This window comes from Gadus chalcogrammus, chromosome 4 (assembly GCF_026213295.1).
Source record: "Gadus chalcogrammus isolate NIFS_2021 chromosome 4, NIFS_Gcha_1.0, whole genome shotgun sequence".
Lineage (NCBI taxonomy): Eukaryota > Metazoa > Chordata > Actinopteri > Gadiformes > Gadidae > Gadus > Gadus chalcogrammus.
This window is the reverse complement of record NC_079415.1, coordinates 31,856,151-31,878,745: the sequence shown is the minus strand read 5'-3', so window position 1 is coordinate 31,878,745 and position 22,595 is coordinate 31,856,151. Positions and strand designations below refer to the sequence as shown.

Here is a 22,595-nt window from a genome sequence, read left to right as displayed (position 1 = left end):
GTATCAATATATATCACAGTATATAATCACACATAACAATGCAAGCGATTGCTTATTTCAGACTACCATGTCCACCGCAGCATAAAACATGCTCTGTACAGCAAGCTGTCAGAAGCCCATTCGAAACGTGTGTGACATTTTTTCCTAATTGTGTTATTCCCTGTTTTAAAACAGCCCTCAGAAGAGCAGGAGTAGGAGGAGCTCTTGAGCTCTTCCCCCTTTTCAGTCCACCTCTAGGCATGCAAATCGCACAACTCCAACATTTCCCAGATTGGTTGCAGAAGCGAAGCGCGCGTCGACCGAGACGGGAGCCCCCCCTTGGTTCTGTCTTTTATTGCTCCGGCACTGCAGCCAACTCAGGATACCGACGTGGTATAAAAGCGTTTTTTGATCGCCTTGTCTTCACACGTTTCTCGTATACACTCGTTTCTGAGTAGTAGGCGACTTGGGGAGGACGGTGGATCGATCTCAAAGTGTGCGAGGGGGTGTTGGGACTCGAACGCAACCGGACTATACGCCGTGGATTGACTTGGAGAGGTGGGGGGCGGAGGAGAAAGACCGCAGTAACACCAAACCGAACCTCAAAGAGAAGATCTCTAGTGGAAATACTGTGACTTTTTTTCCTTTTGGGAGCAAATTGAACCCGAAGCGAGACTATTTGGTAAAAAATAGGAATGTGTGGGAGCAGTGCGCCAAGGTGATCCACCTTCTCCAATGCGTCGGATCCCGCGGTGCCCCCATGGACAGCTAGAGCACCGGGGGTCTCGGAACAGCGGACGGCTTCTCATCACCACTTTATTAGGTGAGTTGTTCTGCATTTACGCAGGCACTGTGCACAGTTTAGTGTATTTTTGGTCGTTGTGGCTGAACCATCTCCAAGGAGTGAGCGGTGAAAGGCTGAGGTTGTGTTTGGATGCGTTGTCCGGTCGACGGGCTGTGCGTGTGTGTGTGTGTGTGTGTGTGTGTGTGTGTGTGTGTGTGTGTGTGTGTGTGTGTGTGTGTGTGTGTGTGTGTGTGTGTGTGTGTGTGTGTGTGTGTGTGTGTGTGTGCTGCAGAACGCAGGCGTTCTGATGGGGTTGTGTGTGTGTGTCTGGGATTGTCAATTGTAACTTTCGAGGCTACCGTTTTCGGATATCGACCCACCTAAGGCCACTGCTGTGCTGGTTACTCCTGGACACAGCCTCTAAAACACAGTGTAATACGGGAGACCTCACTGTTGGCTCAATATCCATCCCTACACTTCCACTGGTGCTTTCCAACCCCGCGCATTGGACGTTGCTTTAACTAATACCTAACACTCAGGACTTGGAGCCTACAATTTCTCTTTTTACCTTCCGTGCGGCGTTGTGGGTGAGTGCGCCCTGACTTTTGCGCACCATTTATTTGCCCATAAACCGCTGCGGTGAGGCCTGACGCGGGTTTGCGCAAAGAGTGTGACTAGGGAAAAAAACGTATTTGTATCCCATCCAAATATTTTTTGGGTGTTTGGTGTTTGGTTTTTTCTACTCTGGAGACTGACGGTTAACCCATTCAGTAAAGAAAACGATCTGTTCGCGGCTCTCATCCGGAGCTGTCATGAAGTTATTCTCGCGAGAAGATGGGTTAATTAACGGGTTTGATTGACGTGTCGTTATCCCGAGCAATTAGTCGCCACGTTCAGCGAAGAAGCTACCCCTGACCTGTCGAAACGGAAGCAAGCGGTTTTAAAATGTTTTGAAATATGATTGATTTGATCGTTTATTCTGTTTGCTGGCTCAATGCTGGCTTTTATAAACTTAGCCAACATCAGATGTAGCCTATGTGGCATAGATATGCATCGTAACGCGTAATGAGCTGTGACGGCTACCTGGAATTGTTTCCATGACGTTAACTGGAATGTTTTCACTGTATTACCTTACCTTTCGATTGGTTTGTGCTTGGCTACTGCGTGGAATTTGCATGTGTGTAGGTATGTGTGTGTGTGAGTGATTGAGTGAGTCTGAGAGAGTGTGTATATAGGTATTTGTGTCTGTATAGCCTAACCTGAAATCCGGGCGTACGGAAATCACTATCTCCAAATACTCTCCTGATGCAAATCGAGAGACGGACACACCGGGAACGTCTCACGTTGGAGGCTTGAATCACCGCAAGTAAAACCCCAACTCAGCCAACCTCATGTTCCCCTCTCTCTCCTCTCACCTCCTTCAGTCATCCTCTCTCTCTCTCTCTCTCTCTCTCTCTCTCTCTCTCTCTCTCTGTGAGAGGGAGGAACGACCAAAACCAGCTCCCGGGCTGCGGCCATGATTTTCAGCGTGTGAGGTGCAACCACCGGGGAGCAACGATAAAAAACTGCTGTTAAACAACGGGGCGACACTCACCGAGGTTACCGCGGATATGAACCCTGACCCCCTTTTAACCAAAGACTGGTGGTTAACAGCCTGACCGAGAGAGAGAAGAAAGGGGAGAAAGGAGGAGGAGTATTCCATAGACGGGGGAGAGTAGAGTGTAGTGTTGTGTTGGGCCCGACAGGAGACTAAGGAGTCAGGGAGGCAATGAGAGCTCAGGTGGGCTGTTGGGGCCGGTGTGACTATAATGATGTTATTAACAATCTCAGCGATTAGGAGAATGGAGGGAGGGAATGGGAATGTCTTGTAGCTCTCTTTCTCTCTCTCTTTCTGTATCACTCGTTCTCTCTCGTTCTCTCTCTCGTTCTCTCTCTCTCTCTCTCTCTCTCTCTCTCTCTCACACGTTAGTGTCCCTCCTCCTCCGCCCCATACAGGTCCTGTCAACCACACACACACACACACACCACGAACACACACACACACACACACACACACAGTAATATATGCATTGCAGTGCGTGGACAGATCCACACCTCCTGAGTAGAGGCTTCAGCATCGGGGAGCCAGCGCAGTGAGCCACAAACGCTGCCCGCTGATTGGACGGATAGCGGCAAAGACACACAAACACACACACACACACACTCAAACACACACAGCGCTATGACCCGTAGCCAGGTAGACGTATCAATGGCTGCCCTCCAGATGCTCAGGAGTGACCCATGACTGAACAGAGACTGGAAGGTGGGGGGGGTGTCTTTGTGTGTGTGTGTGTGCTCTGTTGTGCGTGTGCGTGTGTGTGTGTGTGTGTGTGTGTGTGTGTGTCTGAGTTTGTATGTATGTATGTATGTATGTATGTATGTATGTATGTATGTATGTATGTATGTGTGTGTGTGTGATACCAAGTGTATATATTTGTGTGTGTGTGTGTGTGTTATGTATGTATGTGTGCGTATGATACTCGGTGGATGTATGTGTGTGTGTGTGTAGGTGGTGAAGACAAAACAAACTAAGCTCCGCCCTTGTTGTCCTCCGCCCAGCCCCGGGGGGTACGTCTCCACGGCGATGGGGTCTGCCGGGGTTAAACCTCAGGTAATGTACACTATAGAGCGGGCGGTTCTATAGAGCGGGTGGTTCTATAGAGCGAGCGGTTCTATATAGCGAGCGGTTCTATATAGCGTGCGGTTCTATAGAGCGGGCGGTTCTATATAGCGTGCGGTTCTATAGAGCGGGCGGTTCTATAGAGCGGGCGGTTCTATAGAGCGGGCGGTTCTATAGAGCGGGCGGTTCTATAGAGCGGGCGGTTCTATAGAGCGAGCGGTTCTATTGGCAGTTCTCATTGTGCGGTGCGGTGTGCTTTACCCCAGCACCGGGCCCCAGAGGGTTGTTGCTGCTGGACGTACACCTGACTCTCTTAAAAAGTTACTGGGTTTGATCCCGGGGCCTCTCTCTACCTCCCTCTATCGCCCGGTCTCTCTGCCTCTATCGCTCGGTCTCTTGACCCCCACTCTCTCTCTCTCTCTCTCACTCTCACTCTCACTCTCACTCTCACTCTCACTCTCTCTCTCTCTCTCTCTCTCTCTCTCTCTCTCTCTCTCTCTCTCTCTCTCTCTCTCTCTCTCTCTCTCTCTCTCTCTCAGATGCGTACAGTAGATCCGTTCGTTCCAGGAACCTTGGTTTGATCATGGGCCCCTGACGGCACCCTGTAGGGGCCACAGAGCAGAGACGCCGCCTCATATAAAAAAACGACCCTTAATGAACGCCATCCAAGAGATCACAGAGCGGAGCAGCGAACGGATGAAAGCTTCCGCTGAAACAGCCGGGACGGCGGTTCTTACGTAAGCACACAGTCAGCCAATAAGGCGTCTTGTTTTTGTGGGCTTTTTTGTGTTGATCAAAAGCCGTTTCGTCTGTGCTGCCCGCTGTCCGGGAGGAGTTGAGTGGGAGTTTGGGAAAGTTCGTTCAACGGCCAGTCGGTGGAAAATTCTCCCGCCGATCTCTCTGCAGTCTGTGCGAGAGAGTTAAGACACAGAAACCACGATTCTCCCAAAGTGTTTTTTATCCCGAAATACCCTTAAGAAGGTGACGTTTTCTCAGCAGTAGAAAGTCTTTAAAGGGGTTGATGTTATGCCACCAGATGTGAGTGTGATTAGCTGTTAAAAAACGTTTGAAAATCGTCATTTTCCTGTGTTTTAGTGACACCAGAAGTGGGAGTGTTCACCGTCTTAGATGTATGATGGATAGATCAGCAATGTTTGCTTGTAATGGCCAATCACACTCACACCTGGTGGCATTATACTATCCCTTTAACAGGAGTATTTCATCTAATTTTAAGCCTGTAATTATTAGCAGGTAGATCTTTAGATTTCTCAATCCACTGGGTGGGCTGGTGGAATGATCTATCTGTCATACATCTAGGTGGATACACCCGATTGTGATTCCACTAAAACACAGGAAAGGGCAGATTTTCAAACGGCTTGTAAAGGCTAACCATAATCACACCTGGTGCCGATGGGGGAAGTACCATGACCTACGGGTTTTGCTGCGGTTGTTTATTCTCGATGGCAATTTATTGCGTGATGACATCAAACATTCCAGCACACACTCTAACATCCCGCCGCTCCATCTTCCACAAAATTGCATGTTGTGAATCGAGACTGACTCGGTCCAGCTTTTGCCCGTCTGAAAAAGTAGATCCCAATTGTCATTTCGTAATAAAGTATCAGTGGAACAATGACTTAACTGTGAGTTTTGGACGATGACTTTGTAAATGTGGATTTAGTTTTACAACGAGGCCAACCTGTCTGTTTGTAGTTTATTTTGTCACAGGGTTACTAGGTCAACCAGCCACTGTACTGCTCCAATTCAACTTAGAACGTATTTAATAGAGTATTTGTTAAAAGTATTTGCCGTCTGACACCCAGTGAGTTAATGGTTTTGGATGAGCACCTTCTGACAGGATTAAAACAAATGTGTTTTTAATAGGTGGCATAAAACACATTGCTCAGAGTTAAACAATCTTTTATACACCTACTCAAAGTCAAAAGTATTTGTAGAACCAACTCCGAAATGCCAATCATGGCTGTAATATTTCAGTGAAGCCCTTGTTGTATTTAATCCATTACTTATAACGCAGTGGAACTTCAGCCAACCTTATTTAGTCTTCTCTCAGCACTTGGTGTCGAGTTGAACAATGAAGGTCAGCGAAAGTGTCCACACTCGTTAAGTCATTGCACAATGAATTATCTAATTTTAGCCGAGCCAGAAGAGAACAAAAAACAAAAACCTGTAGAGTTAAGAAGGTGCGTCCTGAATTTATTATGTATCAACGTTCCGGCCCAGTGAAACATAAAACATCAAGGTGCTTAAATAATCCCTGCTGAAGAGAAAAGAAGAAATAAATGAATGGAAAATCAATGAGCAAGAAGACTTAGCCTAATTGCTTAAGAGGTCTTCCAGGACCCCCCCTAATTGCAAAAATCCGATAGTGCTTCCATTTAAATTTGAACGGCTTAATTTACCTTCGACATTTGTCTTGGCGTCGCTAAGATTTTCTCGGTGAAAGGTCACCATGTTAATTTCATAACAGACGTCTATTTTAGTTTTTTTCATGTTCCCAGAGGTAAAAGCCAACGAGAAGAAAGAAAGAGAGAGAGAGACAGAAAGAGAGAGAGAGAGCGAGAAGTGAAGGCATCCATATTCTGCTTGTGTTTTAATTGCCTATCAGGTCAACGCAAAGACACTTTTTTCATCTTCAATATCGAACTGCATGGAGTGGTTGGCAAGGCAGAGACTACCGCACTCTGATTTAAGAGTCCCTACTGGTCTGAATTGGATTCATAGCGATGAGTTATCCGCGATTATTCCTGTCTGCACCTGCTCCTATGTGTATATATTCTGTATGCTTTATTAGCTTACTGTCATCGTGGTATTATTATTCACAACTTATACTTTACTATAGTAAGCACCATCCACTGCCATCTTTATTGAAACCGATCTCTCCATGTAGTTAATCTCACTGTGTTTAAAACTGATTAAATTTTACTGAAGTGTTACAACCTCAACAGTTTGCTCTCCAATTCACCGGCCAAGAGGAACTCAAGCTTGAATGTCTCCCAATGTATTGTCGTAGTAAAAAAATACCAAACCATTTAAAGTGACCGTGAAAACCAAAACACATTTTTCATTCATACGTGGGGCACAGAAAGGACAAAGTCTTTTCAGAATTGTTCCCCCAGATTTGAACGTGAACGTAACCATGGCTGTCCTTTGTTTGGCTGAACGGTCGCTGGGCGAATGGCGGAAGTCTCATCATAACCCAATATATATATATATCTTCCTTTGAAGGACTAATAGCTTGGTTTACCTTTGGGCTCTCGGCGAGGTCACGCCTACTCGACCGCATAAGAGCAATCCCCACAAGTTATAAGTAATAAACAAGGCCATGGTTGAATCCAGGGGCAATCCCTCCAATCAGTAGAGGGATCAGCATCAGAATGAGGGCCTGGAGGAGGCTCTCACCGCAGATAGATTTGGGGCGATCTAACCCTCCTAATGCATGTGTTTTCCCAATGCCTCGTGACAGACAATGTGATGTTCATTTATCATTCATGATGCCACCACCCCTAGAGGCGAAGCAGGGGTACTACACATGGTACTGAATGAAGTACTTGTATGTTGTGCGACCTTGCACTTAAAAATAGTGCTTAGCATCATGTAGTATCTTATCCTAGCTATCTTTTTTTGCATTTGGAGAATGGGTTAACATAGTTATTGTTAGTGCTTGGCATTTTGGTTCTATGAAAAATCTTACTGTGCCCACAGCGATATATTGTTGTTTCTCTTTCTACAGACAAATGTCAAACAAATTGTAAGTCACTTTGGATCGCCCTAAATGTAAGCGTAATTTAAAAAAAAGAGGGATAACATTATACAAAGGAGTAACGCCTCTGACACAGGGGTTAGTACGGACGGCAGCTCCTGGTAGTTTTTGCTAGCTCTACAGAGCCATTAGCGACGGCCGAGGAACGGGTAATGGCCGCGTTAAGAAACAGCCATCATTCTTTTATTGGCCGTGTTTATACGTCTCACCTACTGCACATTCCTAGGGGGTGGGGTGGACTGGTTGAAAGAAAAGAAAAAGTCTGTCCCGGACCGAGCTGAGAACGGTTCTCAACATAGGCCTCTCTGTTTTCTCAGACATCATACAGTCCATCTAGTACGTATTTATATATATTGATAAATCTGTTTCCATGTTTTCTAAGCACTGTCATCTTCACTTCGCATCAGTAAGCAGCAGATGCTGTCAAGTCATGACAAGCAGAGAAGCCCCTTTGAAAAACATTCATGTACGTACTGTATATATATATATATATATATATATATATATATATATATATATATGTATATATATATATATATGCAGTACGTCTATGGATGTTATTGTATATATATACATCATAAACCTCTTACCCTGCGTTCACACCAAAAGATGCATTTGCTGCCCGAACGCGTTGACGCCTGAGTTTTGCGGCGCGTCAAATCAAGTTTTGCGGCGCGTCAAAGTTTTGCAGCGCGTCAAAAGTTGAAATATTTCAACTTGAGCAGCATTTGACGCGCCGCAAAATACGTGAACGCGCCCTTCGCCCGTGCCCGTCAGCGGGCACGGGCATGCCAGATTTTGGCAATCAGATTTTGACGCGCCGCAAATCAAGTTTTGCTGCCCGTTTTCTCGGCAGCAAATGCTGCGGCAGCAAAGCAGCAACGCGTCTCTACATTCACTTTGAATGGGATCACGACGCGCGTCAACTTTTTGCATCTTTTGGTGTGAACGCAGGGATAGATATAGAGCATGTGACTTCGTAGGCCCTGGGCGATCATCAGAACGTCCAACTTTCTTTCCGATGCTTTTTTTCCCGTATGATTCCTCCGGTCGTGTCAGCAACCCCTGATAATCATTCACATGGATATGTTTTTTTTTCATCTCCTAACCCTCACGCCTGCCTATCTTACGGACGATCAAGACATACTTTTATTTATGCAGAGAATCATAAGACCGCAGTCATCTACCAGTCAGAACCCTGAGGGCGTTCCCGATAAGGAGAATCACGCTTTAGAGGTTAAACGTTCATTTAATGCCTTTTATAAAGGGGCCAACGGACAAAGGTTGATGGAGAGATCCTCACAATGATTGCCCGTACAGCACATCCTGTCTTCTGTGGATGAGGCAAAGTTCACCGATAATACCGGCTGGTAAAGTTTTTAATCTCATTATCCGGTGATACTCAATTATTTTGTGCTTTGATTGATAGATTCAGAGTTAACTTTGTTGATCCCACAGGAAATTAAATGACGCAGACGCTATGCAGGGAATGATTTAAATAAATGTAATTCAATTGAATATGGAAGGAATAGGTATATAATTGAACACAGAAAAATACTGTTTTAATGTTATTAGGTAGTTTGCATTTATTTCGTGTTTATTTTGTGTTCTGTGTTACACCGTGCTCAAACGCATCCACGCGATCCGGTTTATTCCTGTGTTGAGGCGAATGCACACACACACACAAACACTCGGTCACGCACACACCACACACGTATCGCTGGCCTGCTCAGGGACGCTAATGCGTTGTGTTGTTCGGGCTGCACCCACTTAATTATGCGTTGCTTTTCCTCCTTTGCCACATGAAATGGCTTTTATTCTCGGAGGGACCTCAGAAGACAAAGGAGAAAGAGGAGGAATAAACCAACAGACACACTCTCTCTCTCACTCCTTATTTATCTCTCCCTCTTTCCTCACCTTTGTTTTACCCCTCTCTTTCTCTCTCTTCTCTGTATGTCTCTCTCTTTTCCGTCTCACTCTTTCTCTGTTTTCCGTCTCACTCTTTCTCTCTCTTCTCTGTATGTCTCTCTCTTTTCCTTCTCACTCTTTCTCTGTTTTCCGTCTCACTCTTTCTCTGTTTTCCGTCTCACTCTTTCTCTCTGTTTTCCGTCTCACTCTCTCTCTGTTTTCCGTCTCTCTCTCTCTCTCTCTCTCTCTCACGCATTCATCCACACACACAGGCATTCATCCACATACCGAGCATGCACACACATCCCACACAAAAACAACACACACACTCTCTCACTCTCACACACACAACCACACGCACACAGATCCACAAAGACACACACACACACACACAAACATTCATCCACAAAGACACACTCTCACACACACACACACACACACACACACACACACACACACACACACACACACACACACACACACACACACACACACACACACACACACACACACACACACACACACACACACACACACACTACTATTAATAGCCCCTATAATCTATGCCTTTCCTACCAAAGACAGGTAGAAGGCCTGCCCACCAAGAACACTACCAAAGCAACTGAGTCTTTGTTTGTTAAGCGCATGCAAACATGTGTGCGCACGCCATGTGTGTGTGTGTGTGTGTGTGTTTGTTGAGTACAAGTACAGACCGACCAAGCCTTAAACAGGCCGGTGTGCGTGTGCTTAAACCCCACGGGTGGGTGCATTAGCAGAAAGTATCTGTGTGCGTTTGTGTGTGTGCGTGCGATCCTGTTTGAAGGTGTGTTTAGACTTGCTTAGGGCTGCGCCGGGCACTGTGTTTACGCTACGACCAGCTAATGGCTGCTGGAGCGGCTCCCTGACTGACTGAATGACTGGCTGGCTGGCTGGCTGGCTGGCTGGCTGGCTGAATGCCTGATGTTAGCGTCCAGGGGACTCATCAGCCATGGCTGGGTCAGAGCCAAGATGGACGCCTGACAATGGCTGCTCCTCTCCGCGTTCCGTCGCTCTCCTCCTTCTCGGCCTCCCTCTCTTCTCCCTCCCTCTCCCTCAGTCTCCCCCTCTCAGGAGGTAAGGCGGGTTGGCTGGTAACCGGAAGGTTGCTAGTTCGATCCCCGGCTCCGTCTGTGTTGAAGCGTCCCTGAGCAGGACACCTATCCCTAACTGTGAATGTTAGGCGGTATTGTGAAGTGCTTAGAGGGGCCACTGGTTAGAAAAGCACTGAATAAAATGCAGTTAATTTAGCATTCATGATTGATGGGGTTGGAACGCAAGAAAATACATTCAATCGATTTTTCGTCAAGGGCAGGATGATCGGAGGTCTGCTCCCTCTGGGTTCATTTCAGTCGAAATCCGACCCCTGATCCAACCAGGATTTGCTTAGGATTCAAACCACCTAGCCACCAAACACTACACTGCACAACTATTTATGAACTTTACATGCAGGTCGTGAAAGAGCAGGTCGGGTTCCCCGAGGGCTACAGAAGCACACACAGTGAGCGGTGCTTGGGGAATCAATCCAGTCGGATAGCAGGACATTTATGGCATTTAACAGACGCCATTATCCAAAGCAACTTGCAAACCGTTCATGCACACATTCACACACTGACGGCGGTGTCAAGCGGGCAAGGTGACACCTCTTCAGCTCGTCAGGAGCAGTCAGCGTCTCGCTCAGGGACACCTCAACACTCTTCAGGCTTCGGGGGAGCCTGGGATCGAACTAGCAACCTTCCGGTTACAAGTCAACCCTGTATCACACCCCTGTTTAGTGGAACAACAGTGCGGTCTTTGTTAGTAGGCTAGTATTCATCGCCGGGCACGGAGGGATCCATTAAAACGCGCTCCTGACAACGCAACCGCGATTAACGAGCTGGGGGTTTAATTGTCAGTTAACGAGGGGGTCCTATAGAGAGCTTAATGATTGGTGTACTGCACTGCTAACTAATCAAATATTAATGAATGTAAATTGTCTGGCCATGTCCCGCACACACTCCCAATAACACATAGATCTGGAATAAATAGGAGCAGATTATTAAAGTATAGGGGGTTTTACAATAGCTTCTTAAGCTATTTCTATGCCACTTCTGTTTCTATGTCATCGACAAGAATCGCAGTAGGAATCACGAGTTAACAAAATATCGACTTTGGAGTGGTCAAATGAAACACTTCACCTTCAAGATCTTTATCGATTCAAACGCACCACAAACATGCTGAAGCAGACACTGCTGGCAATGGAATGCTAGTTTTGGAAGCTCTCCTCCAGAGTGATAGACATTAGATGGTAATGGTGGTATTAGTGACGGTATAATTAGTAGTAAATTAAGGAAATAAATGCAATAAAACAACATATATATATTTACATTTACATTTAGGGCATTAACCAATGCGTTTATCCAAAGCCACATGCAATAAGTATGTTTGTCAGAAGAAGAGACACAACAATATGTCACTGTCGGTACGGTAGCGATGTTCATAGAATCAAGTGCCAAGCAGTAACAATCACTAAGTTAACCCATTCCCAGTATGACAAAGATAGCTAGGATAAGATGCTACAGTTATAAATATATATATATATATATATACACAATAAAATACAATAAAATAAAAGTAAGTAAAAATAACAAGACAATGTTGATACGATAATACACATTGTGAATAGTTAAACATTTAGTTAAACCAAATGCACAAAGTGCAGCATTAAGTTATTTGTGAGTGTTTCGGGGGGGTGGGATTACAGTCCACCCCACAGCCCCGCAGGACGTGCACGCCTGTCCCCTTCTCCCCTCTCCCCTACCCCCCGCGAAGCTTCCGACCCTCCCACCCCCATCCCATCCCAGTACTGCATACTCCCCAACGCCCAAACCAGGGCAGGCGAGAGGATCGCTGCAGGAACAGTAAGATATAGGAACGTCTTTAAAGAACGCTTATGTAAGTACCCCCCCCCCCCGCCACTGCTCAGAAAATCATACGCCAGCCGCAGTCTCCGCATCCTGCTCGCTCGTGACCTCGATGGATCCAGCAGTCATTATCGGGAGCAAAGTGGAGGGGGAAAACTTTCTTTCTCCCCCTTTTCTCTCTCTCTCTCTCTCTCTCTCTCTCTCTCTCTCTCTCTCTCTCTCTCTCTCTCTCTCTCTCTCTCTCTCTCTCTCTCTCTCTCTCTCTCTCTCTCCCTCTCCTCCTTTTTCATCTGTGACTCTCTCCCTCTTCATCTTTTCCCTACTCTTTCTTCATGTCCTCTCCCTCTCTCTCTCTCTCTTCTTCCCTCCCTCTCCCTCAGTCTCTCTCCCTCGGTCTCTCTCTCTCTCTCTCTCTCCCTCGGTCTCTCTCTCTCTCTCTCTCTCTCTCTCTCTCTCTCTCTCTCTCTCTCTCTCTCTCTCTCTCTCTCTCTCTCTCTCTCTCTCTCTCTCTCTCTCTCTCTCTCTCTCTCTCTTCCTCTTCATCCCTTGGTCTCTCTCTCTCTCTCTCTTCCTCTTCATCCCTTGCTCTCTCCCTCTCTCCCTCTCTCCCCTCTCTCCCTCTCCCCCTCTCCCCATTGTCCTAGTTTCTAACGGCTCCACTCAGTACACAGTTGGCATCATTTCCTAATTCATCCCGACGAGTTCGGCCCGGGCTCTATCGTTGAATCCTGAGCGATTCATGGTTCTCCTCTCTCTGGAGGACTCAAAGGAAGAGGGGGCTTCATTAGTGAGCAGACCCCTCCCCCCCCCCCCCCCCCCCCCCCCCCCCCATCACACACAGCCCCTCGCTGATGCGAGAGAAACGATTGGTTACGTGGGATGGAGGAGATCATATACCAAAAAAAACATAAAGAGGAGAAAAAAAGCAATTGTTTCTGATGCTCACACCTCTGGGGCATGTCAGTGGTGAGAGGACGTGTGTGTGTGCGTGTGCGTCTGCGTGTGAGTGTGTGTGTGAGAGAGAGAGCATGTGTGAGCCATGCGAATATAAGCTCTGAGAAACACACACACACACACACACAAACACACACACACACGTGCACATCATGCGCACCAACACCTACCGCCTACGTACACACACACACACACACACACACACACACACACACACACACACACACACACACACACACACACACACACACACACACACACACACACACACACACACTCACACACTCACACACACACACACACACACACACACACACACACACACGCGCGCACACACACACACACAAACACAGAGGCTCTTAGTGTTCTCTGCCTATAGGACAGCACAAATGCTGCAGTAATTGCCTGTGGGAGCTGAGAGGGTAACAGGAGTGTAGAGTCCATAGATCCTGTAATGACGTCGTATCCCTCAACAATCACCGCCCAAAGACAGCGAGTTTGATTCGCCGTGACTGCCGTCAGGGAATGGGGTGGGTGGACGGTGGGCGGGGGATCGCTCTGTCTCTCCGCTGTCACAGGGACTGGGTTCTTAGCAAGTTTGATTCCACCGTTGTATATCTTGTGTTACCGAGCGAAACAGTAAGCCCGATCGCGTGTCCGCAATCGGCTATTTCTGTCTGCCCCCTTTATCTGGGTTACACATTTTGACACTGATGAGGACAAAACAAATGAAAAAAAAAAGAGACAGAGCCACCGAAAGATAGTTTCCTATTATCTGGAGATAATGTGGCGTGGGTCCGCGTTTGAATCCCTCCGATGCTGTCGATCTGACATGTAAGGGGTTCGGTGAAAAGCCTTTCACTGCGATTTCTTTACTAAGGGCCAAACACTGTCAGCACCCACAGAGAAAACCAATTTAGCAAAACATAAGTTGGCAGGAGCAGAGAGGCTTTTCCTTTGGAGGTAGAGAATATTATCTTTGAACATGAGTTTTTTATCGTTAGTGATACATTTTAAACGATCTTGTGAACTACGTTCTCGGCGGCGATTCGGTGATAGGCGTCAGGAAGGTGATTAGTGTTAGCTTGATTGGTTGATTAAAACATTCCGCAGACCGCCAAGAGATAAGGACCGTAAATGGATCAATAAACACTATACAAAAAAGTTATAATTATGAAAAAACATTCCTTATTCCAGTGATATGCATTAACAAACTATTTCCTAAAAGTTAATAAACTGTTCATTAGCAGTCAACTTATGATCTACTTATCGTCCGGTTGAGTTTAGTTCATTAAATAATGCCTTTTATCATGAACACCATTTGTAAATGATTACTCTACTCTACTCTCAGTTATCAATTAATTAACTAGCTAGTTCATTGTTAGTTAATGATTATTTCTGCATTACTAACGTAAATGAACAAGGTTAATGTTATTAATGTTATTGTTACCTTATGGTAAAGTATGATCAACAAATCTCTCAAATTGAAAGCTAACAATGTTGGGTGTAGTTTAAAGCATCAGTTTTAAGAAAATAGGCCAATCACGTCACGTAACGCACGCAATCGTTCTCCTCTCACAAGATGAGGATGAAGAAACCCAGATGGTTAGCCAAGATCCTAAATCCGCCACAACCCTGCAAGTGAAGCGGCATTTAACAATGCACAGGCTCGCATTCGGGTCACGAGTCTCTCTGTTTGTCCCTTTAACGCCCACACACATGCATTATTACACAGGAAAAATCATGCACACACACAACGACCCATTCCATTTTAGACAATGTCTCCAACACGCACAGACACGCACAGACACGCACACACACACACGTCAGAATAGCAGAACGGTGCTCACAGTTGTCGGGGGGCCGCTTCCACACAGAAGTGTGAGTCTACGTTGCGGACGGGGGAAGGGAAAAGAAAGCCGCGAGTGTCCTCGTTGGAACATGCGCGCGGGTATGCATGACTTACCCCTTGGGGGGCACTTGCTCGGGTAAACTTGAACTTGTGACTCACACCGCGATCCGCTGCAATGCATGCGTCCGCCGTCCTATTATTAGCCACCGAGGGGAGCCTCAGTGGTCCTATACACGTACCGCCGCAGCATCGGTTAGACGCTGAATAAAGTGTGTAACACTCAAGCGCCCCCCCGGACAGGGCAGGACGCAATCTCCCGTGGCACTGCGGTAACGCTCCGCCCCCGAATCTAGCGATGGGCCGCTGTTGTTTAAACAATGTGGCCGTGCAGCGTTTGTTTCTATAGCAGCCCGTCAAACCGTTTGTTCGGCGTTACGGTTCACTCGGCTTCCGATACGCGCGCTCGGTTCTGCTGACGTCCATCCGGCGGCAGCAGCCAGGTCGTGCCCCTCCCGGAATTGGTTTGTCCGGGGGGGGGGGGGGTCCACGGGCGGGAGACTTGTAAGGGTCTGCGTCTGTCAACGCGGACGCGACCCCCTCTCACCTCGGCCGGGCGAGGCGCCAGTTCCCCCCGGAGCGGCGGCCAGCGCTCAATTATACAAACGATCCGCCGATCACGTCGGCGTTTTCCGCTGTGCGCCGGACTCATCGGGAGGAACATGTGGGAGGTCATGTGGTGCGGCGGCTAGGCTACCTGGTGGCTAAAAGTATCACGTCGCCGAGTCGAAGGAGACAAAGAGGGAAGACGGATAAAGATGAGCAGAGAGAGAGAGAGAGAGAGAGAGAGAGAGAGAGAGAGAGAGAGAGAGAGAGGGGGGGGGGCAGAAGACAGACAGAACAAGGAGGAAGAGAAAGAGGGAGAGAGAAACGAAGAAGGATGGAGAGATAAATAAAGAGAGAGAGAGAGAGAGAGAGAGAGAGAGAGAGAGAGAGAGAGAGAGAGAGAGAGAGAGAGAGTAGGATTAGGAGTCTCAGTGGGAGGAATATGTAGGAGGTCTTGTCGTGCGGCGGCTATGCTACCCGGTGGCTAAAAGTACCACGTTTTGTTCTCCAGCCTTTCCTCTCGGCTTGCACGGAACTGCCCTACCTGCTCCTAAATGACCTGTATTCACTGTCTAAGTCGCAGAGTCTAAGGATATTATCATGCACACCAGCATAATTCAATGGCTGGGTTGTGTCGACTCCCAAGGCGAAGGGTACCCGATTCAATACCCTGCAGCCAAAGCTGTCTGCGTCCTTTGGCAAGTCGCCCCTCACCTGGTACCTACTCCTCCATGACCTTATCTGAAGAAGCCACTTTGGGAAGAAAAACCTCCATATGACTGATGAATATTACGAAAAACGAAATAATAGGAGGTTGAGTTTCGAGAGAGAAAACGTTGTCACTGCTGTGTCTAGTGATAATCAAAAGTGATGTCCCCGTCATATGTCCTTACTTCTGTTTTACATTCAGAATAGCACCGCTGCCGAGAGGCCTTTTTGTCCTGTTTTTCTGAAAGGAAAAAAAAAAGAAATGTTCACCTTGACTTTAGATTTTAACATTATTATGCCAAAGTCAGAGTGGCCATTTGGGGATGGGGCTGGGACGGGGGGGAGGAGGGACGGGGGGATTCATTGGCTCCATGCCGAAAGCATACTTAGCCGAAAGAAAGACGGAATGGTCAAATCTAATGGGGAACCAATGATGGACTGCAACATATCTGACTCCAGATGGTGTTCGCATTAGTTAATGAAGATAGCCTTTAATTGAGGTCCTGTCACCCAGCCCGACACAGTCAAACGAGAGTGGTGAATAAAAACACGTGAATAAAGTGCAAAGCGCAGTAATTAAAATCAACAAGGGGGGGGGGGGATCCAATCTCGACCCATTTTTCGGCCGTCATTATCTCAAAGACTTTTTCTGAAACTACGTTGGCATGAGTCACGCTGACTCAAACGTCTTTGTTCGTCCATGAAAGGAGAGAGAATGAGAGAGAGAGAGAGAGAGAGAGAGAGAGAGAGAGAGAGAGAGAGAGAGAGAGAGAGAGAGAAATTGAGGTACATCTAAAGGGACAGAGAGACAGAGAGAGTGGACCGGAGGAAGGGTTATTTTTCTCTGAAATGAACCCGACCGCCTCTATTGTGATTCGATGTCGGAAACGCTGTTCTTCCTTTCATTGCTCATTCTGAGAGTCACGATACCCCCCTCGGAAGAACAAGAAGGGGGCGACCATACTCTGAGTGTGTTCTTTGTTTTGAAGGGGAAAAAAAAATGCTATCAGTTTGGGGGCTCGGGTCTTGACTACCACTCCTTGAGTGAAATCCGCTCGCGCCACCGAAAGAACCACAGAAAGACTGTAATTCACGCAGTTTTTTTCATGGTTAGCGAGGTAGAATAAGATTGACCCTTTTCTACTTGTCGAAGCCATACATTTTTCATGCGTAGATATTTAAAGACACTTCCACACTGCGTCGAATACAACGGGCTCATTGACCGAAAAAATTTCATTTACTCATGCGTATCGTTTACCCATGCATGTCGTGTTACAATTAGAGGTGTGGTACAGTGACGAAAACATGGGCAGATGTGTGTTACAACACACAATTATGTTCAGCGTGAAATTACTAGGGGATGAGACGTCATTTGTAATGTTTTCCATATCACCTTGATGAAAGACAACATAAAAAAAAAAGCATTCAGGTTAAATGTGACTGGGGTAACTTATACTTTTACCCTCAGATTGGTTGCATGGAGACACTTGGATATTATGTTTAGAGTCTGTTTAAACGAGTATCTAAAACGAGTATGAAACATTTAAAACGAGTATGTTTTTTATGTGGGACAATTTTCCTTGGTTGAAGATATATAATAGACAAAGAAAATTTGCTTTGGGACATTGTATTGTAAAATACTGATAAACTTTCTTTCTCTTTATCCCTTCCCCCCTCTCACACCCTCACTCTCTACTCTCCCACCCACAGGGACATCTACCAGAAATGCTGCCCTTCATCATCTTCATCAGCCTCTTCCTCTCCGCGGCGGTCCGAGCCCAGGACACACAGCTCTCGGAAGCGATGGCGGCGGCGGCCATGTCCTCCGCCGTCTCCTCCCCGTCGTCGTGCGACGCGCTCTGCTCCTGTGAGGAGAAGGACGGCGTGCTCTACCTCAACTGCGAGCAGAGGAACATCAGCAAGATCTCCCAGATCAAGGTCCCGCCCGACGTGCCGTTCCACCTCAACCTCTACAAGAACGACCTGGTGGAGCTCCACGCCGAGGAGATGACGGGGCTGAAGAGCGCCCTGTCGCTGCACCTGGGCGCCAACAGCATCCAGGAGCTGGAGCCGGGCGTGTTCGGCGCGCTCGGCGCCCTCAAGAAGCTCCACGTCAACAGCAACTTCCTGGTGACTCTGAAGGAGGACACCTTCCAGGGACTGGTGAACCTGGAGTACCTGCAGGCCGACACCAACTTCATCCGGGTGGTGGAACCGGGCGCCTTCAACAAGCTGATTCGCCTGAAGGTGCTCATCCTCAACGACAACTCGGTGGAGTTCCTGCCCACCAACATCTTCCGCTTCGTGCCCCTAACCCACCTGGACCTGCGGGGCAACAAGCTCCAGACGCTGCCCTACGTGGGCTTCCTGGAGCACATCGGCCGCATCATGGAGCTGATGCTGGAGGACAACGACTGGGTGTGCGACTGCGACGTGCTGCCGCTGAAGATCTGGATGGAGAACATGCGGGCGCAGTCGGTCATAGGGGAGGTACTCTGCGGCAGCCCCGACTACCTCCGTGGCATCACCCTGGCCAAGGTGAAGCGCGACGTGCTCTGCCCGTCCCACGCGGACATCAACCTTGAGGAGCCGTCCAAGTCGTTGGATATCGTGGTCACCCCCTCGTCCAAGGCGGATCAGATTCCCAAGGTGATTGACGGCCGGGATCCCACGTCGTCTCACCTTCCCGAGAGCCCGTGCGTGGAGCAGTGTTCCTGCCACAATCACCCCGTGGCGGGGTTCCTGATGCACTGTCAGGACAGGGGGATTCAAAGGGTGTCGGATATCGGCATTTTGCAGCAGAGCCCCACCAAGCTTGTAATGACGGGAAACATGATTCAGAAGCTGCTGAAGTATGACTTTGTCACGTACGATAGCCTGGAGCTGCTCAACCTGGCCAACAACAGGATTGATTCCATCGACAACGAGACCTTTCTCAGCCTGAGTGGGCTGAAGAAACTCTACCTTAACGGCAACCGCATCGAGAAACTGTTTTCCACCATGTTCGTGGGCCTCCACAACCTGGAGTTCCTGTATCTGGAGTACAACCTGATCAAGGAGATTGCTCCGGGCACGTTCAATCCCCTGCCGAATCTGCGTCTGCTGTCGCTGAACAACAACCTTCTCAGCGCGCTGCCACCGCAGATCTTCCGTAACGTGCCGCTGACCAAGTTAAACCTGAGGAAGAATCTACTTATGCATCTGCCGGTGAGCAACGTGCTGGATCAGCTCGAGTCACTGGAGCAGATCTACTTAGAGGACAACCCCTGGGACTGCAGCTGCGACCTGCTCAGCCTCAAACAGTGGGTGGAGAAGCTACGCAAGGACACGGTGGTGGGCTCCATCTTGTGTCACACGCCCAAGAAAATGTCACACGCCGAGCTCCGCGAGCTCCGCCACGAGCTGCTCTGCCCCGGGCTGGAGGCCTTCAACGCCTCGCCGCCCGGGGGCCAGGAGAGCGCCACGGCGTCGCTCTGGCCCGCCGCGGGGCACAACGCCGGCGAGGGCGCCCGCGGCCTGCTGGAGTCGCTGACGGACACCGTCCCACTGTCGGTGCTCATCCTCAGCCTGTTGGTCGTCTTCCTCACCATCATCTTCTGCGCGGCGGGGCTGGTGGTGTTCGTGGTGCACCGGCGGAGGCGGCGGCGGGCCAGGAAGAAGGCGGCGGCGTCGGGGTCCGACGAGCCTTCCCGCGGCGGGGAGAACAACAACAGCGGCAGCAGCCCCATCCACCTGCACTACAGCATGTACGGCCAGAAGACCACGCACCACACGCTCACGCAGCGCACCGGCTCGTCCTCGCTGTACGAGGAGCGAGCGCACAGCCCCGTCGTGCAGATCTGCCGCAACCCCACCTACTGCGCCCAGCACAAGGAGCACGAGGTGGACGGCGGCGGTGACTACGGCCTGGACGACCTCGGCGGCAAGCAGCAGCCCCGCCACGTGTGTCGGGGCATCATGGAGCGGGAGAACACCTCCCCGCTCACCGGGAACCCCAACCCCCTGCTGCAGCACCCGATGCACGTCGGGGGGCCCAAGTTCTGGCCGCCGACGCCCGGGGAGTGCCCGGCAGAGTTCATGACCCTGGGGAACCCAAACTCCCTGTACCGGAACCTCCTGGAGAGGGAGAAGGAGCTGCAGCAGCTGGGCATCACCGAGTACCTGCGGAAGAACATGGCCCAGCTGCAGCAAGGCGGCGTGGAGATGGGGCAGCAGGGGGCCGCCGCGCACCAGGAGGAGCTGAAGCTCATGGAGGCCCTGATGTACTCGCGTCCGCGCAAGGTCATGCTGGAGCAGACCCAGAACGAGTACTTTGAGCTCAAGGCGAACTTGCACACGGAGCCGGATTACTTGGAAGTTCTGGAGCATCAAACCACGTTCAACTGACTTTAGGGGGACGGGACAATAGACGATGAGACGAATTGAACAGCAACACAAAAAAGACGTATATATATCTATAGATCTATAGATGTGTATATTCTATAACAAAACAAGTGCCTTGTCTATTTTGTCCTCTAGTACTTTTTAGAATAGTAGAACCTATCTATCACCCTATCCACATCTTGTAGCAGTTTTAATCGTAGCACAGAATGTATTTGATTCATCGTCACGCTACCAAATTATTTGGGGGTTATTATGTTAATTGTTTTAATTTATCTTCCGCTGACTGCGGTGATATGTAGCCCGTGACAGGTATAGCATTTGGACAACGTTTTTCTCCGCTCAATTGCCTTTAGCGACTGATAAACTGTCATACTGCAGCAAAAAATGGAAATATGTTTCTGAAAGTGCTGCTGCTTTTTTTGCCCAGGTTAATACTCTCAAAATTGGCAAATTAATTAAAACTGGCGATTGGCTGAAAACTACACAGCAATCGTTTTCTTTTCATACCATATGATAATATTGTTATCAACGCAAACAAATGGGTTTAAGGCAATGTGTGTATCGCAAGATATAACATGGACAAAACAGGACAACAGTGATATTCCTCTGTGAATACTATTTTGTCAGCAACAGACAATTCTTATCCATTTAAAATCTTTGGGTATTTCATTTGTTTTATTTCATACCTGGTGGTATTCACCAAAACTATTGGTTTTCACTTTTTGTTTTCCTTCCATTTAGTATATTTTGTAAATGAGCACTTAAAAATGTATTACAAATTTACTGTAATCTTGTCAAATATGCATTGCACTTATCAGATGCCATACGGTAATGCATGACAATCAAACACAACGTCCTGCTGCCACATACCCACAACCACGTGTTTGCTGTGATATTTTAGACATGTGTGTGACTGTGTGCGTGTGTATGTGTGTGGGCACGTGCGCGTGCAAGACTGTGTGTGTGGGCACATGCATCCGCGCCTGTATGCGTGCATGGCGTGCATTTGAATACGTGTTCATACGAATGTGTTTGTATACGAAAGCACGCGCGTGCGCGAGAGTGTGTGTGTGTGTGTGTGGATGCTAGCGTGTGCGCGTATGCATGCGTGTGAGCGCCGCCGTGCATGTGCTTCTTGACACGCTTGCCTCGCACATTTCAGTTGACACCTCCGTCTCTCTCTTCTATTTTTTTCCTATTGAAGCCGTTTGGAATCAAACGTCCGACAGCAATCTACATCAATCACTCTCTCATCGGGCAGATTTTCTGCCTGCCTGAATCGGGCTGGTTGGATGGACGGGTGTGTGTGTGTGTGTGTGTGCGTGCTCGCGTGCGTGTGTGTGTGTATGAGGGGGGGGTGGGGTGTCCTACAGGGAGACGCTTGCACACATGGACCACTTGCAGACGAGCAGACTTTTTTTTTTTTTTTCTGTTAAAATGCCGCAACAGACTTCCACATCGGAAAAACACGGATATTCCGAGGAAATACCCCATGACGGAGTTCCACATAACCCGACCTGCCGACACAACGCTGCTGGTTCCTTAGCACAACATTCGGACGAGCGAGTTGTACTGCAAGTGTCTCCATTTAAAAGGCCGCTCCCACACACACCCTTATAGCTTTGTTCTGGCCTTCTGGGTGCATTTATTTATTCTGAATATTGTGTAAATAGTTATGCTACATTATATATGATTTGATGATTCGTATTATTATGGTTTGTTTTATTGTTTGTGTGCCTTTAGTGCTGTACAGACCTTTCGAACGAGAAGTTGTAAATTGATAGAAAAAAACAAATAAATTGAATACTACTTATGGACATTGGGGTGGGACCCCCAACTGTAAAACCAGTTTGGTTATTTGATTTTGAGCCTGTGCCCGGAACGCTAAACAATTACAGTGTGAATACTGTCATGTAGATTGCGTGATGTGAGTGTGTGTGTGTGTGTGTGTGTGTGTGTGTGTGTGTGTGTGTGTGTGTGTGTGTGTGTGTGTGTGTGTGTGTGTGTAGATGTAGAATATAAGTTAGGAATGTGTGGACTAGGAT

The 22,595-nt window shown here is 48.1% G+C and overlaps 1 protein-coding gene across 1 annotated transcript; it reads left to right on the top strand.

Annotated features, from left to right (window-relative positions):
• The first annotated feature begins 255 nt into the window (after positions 1-255).
• On the top strand, positions 256-22,390 carry LOC130381717 (SLIT and NTRK-like protein 6). The gene is made up of 2 exons (XM_056589433.1): positions 256-802; positions 17,878-22,390. The coding sequence occupies exon 2, from the start codon at positions 17,893-17,895 to the stop codon at positions 20,551-20,553; it is 2,661 nt and encodes an 886-aa protein (XP_056445408.1). The 5' UTR covers positions 256-802; positions 17,878-17,892; the 3' UTR covers positions 20,554-22,390.
• The last annotated feature ends 205 nt before the right edge of the window (positions 22,391-22,595 follow it).

Bases quoted from the DNA above. Each gene is read 5' to 3' on its own strand.
- LOC130381717 (XM_056589433.1), top strand. From the start codon at position 17,893: ATGCTGCCCTTCATCATCTTCATCAGCCTCTTCCTCTCCGCGGCGGTC.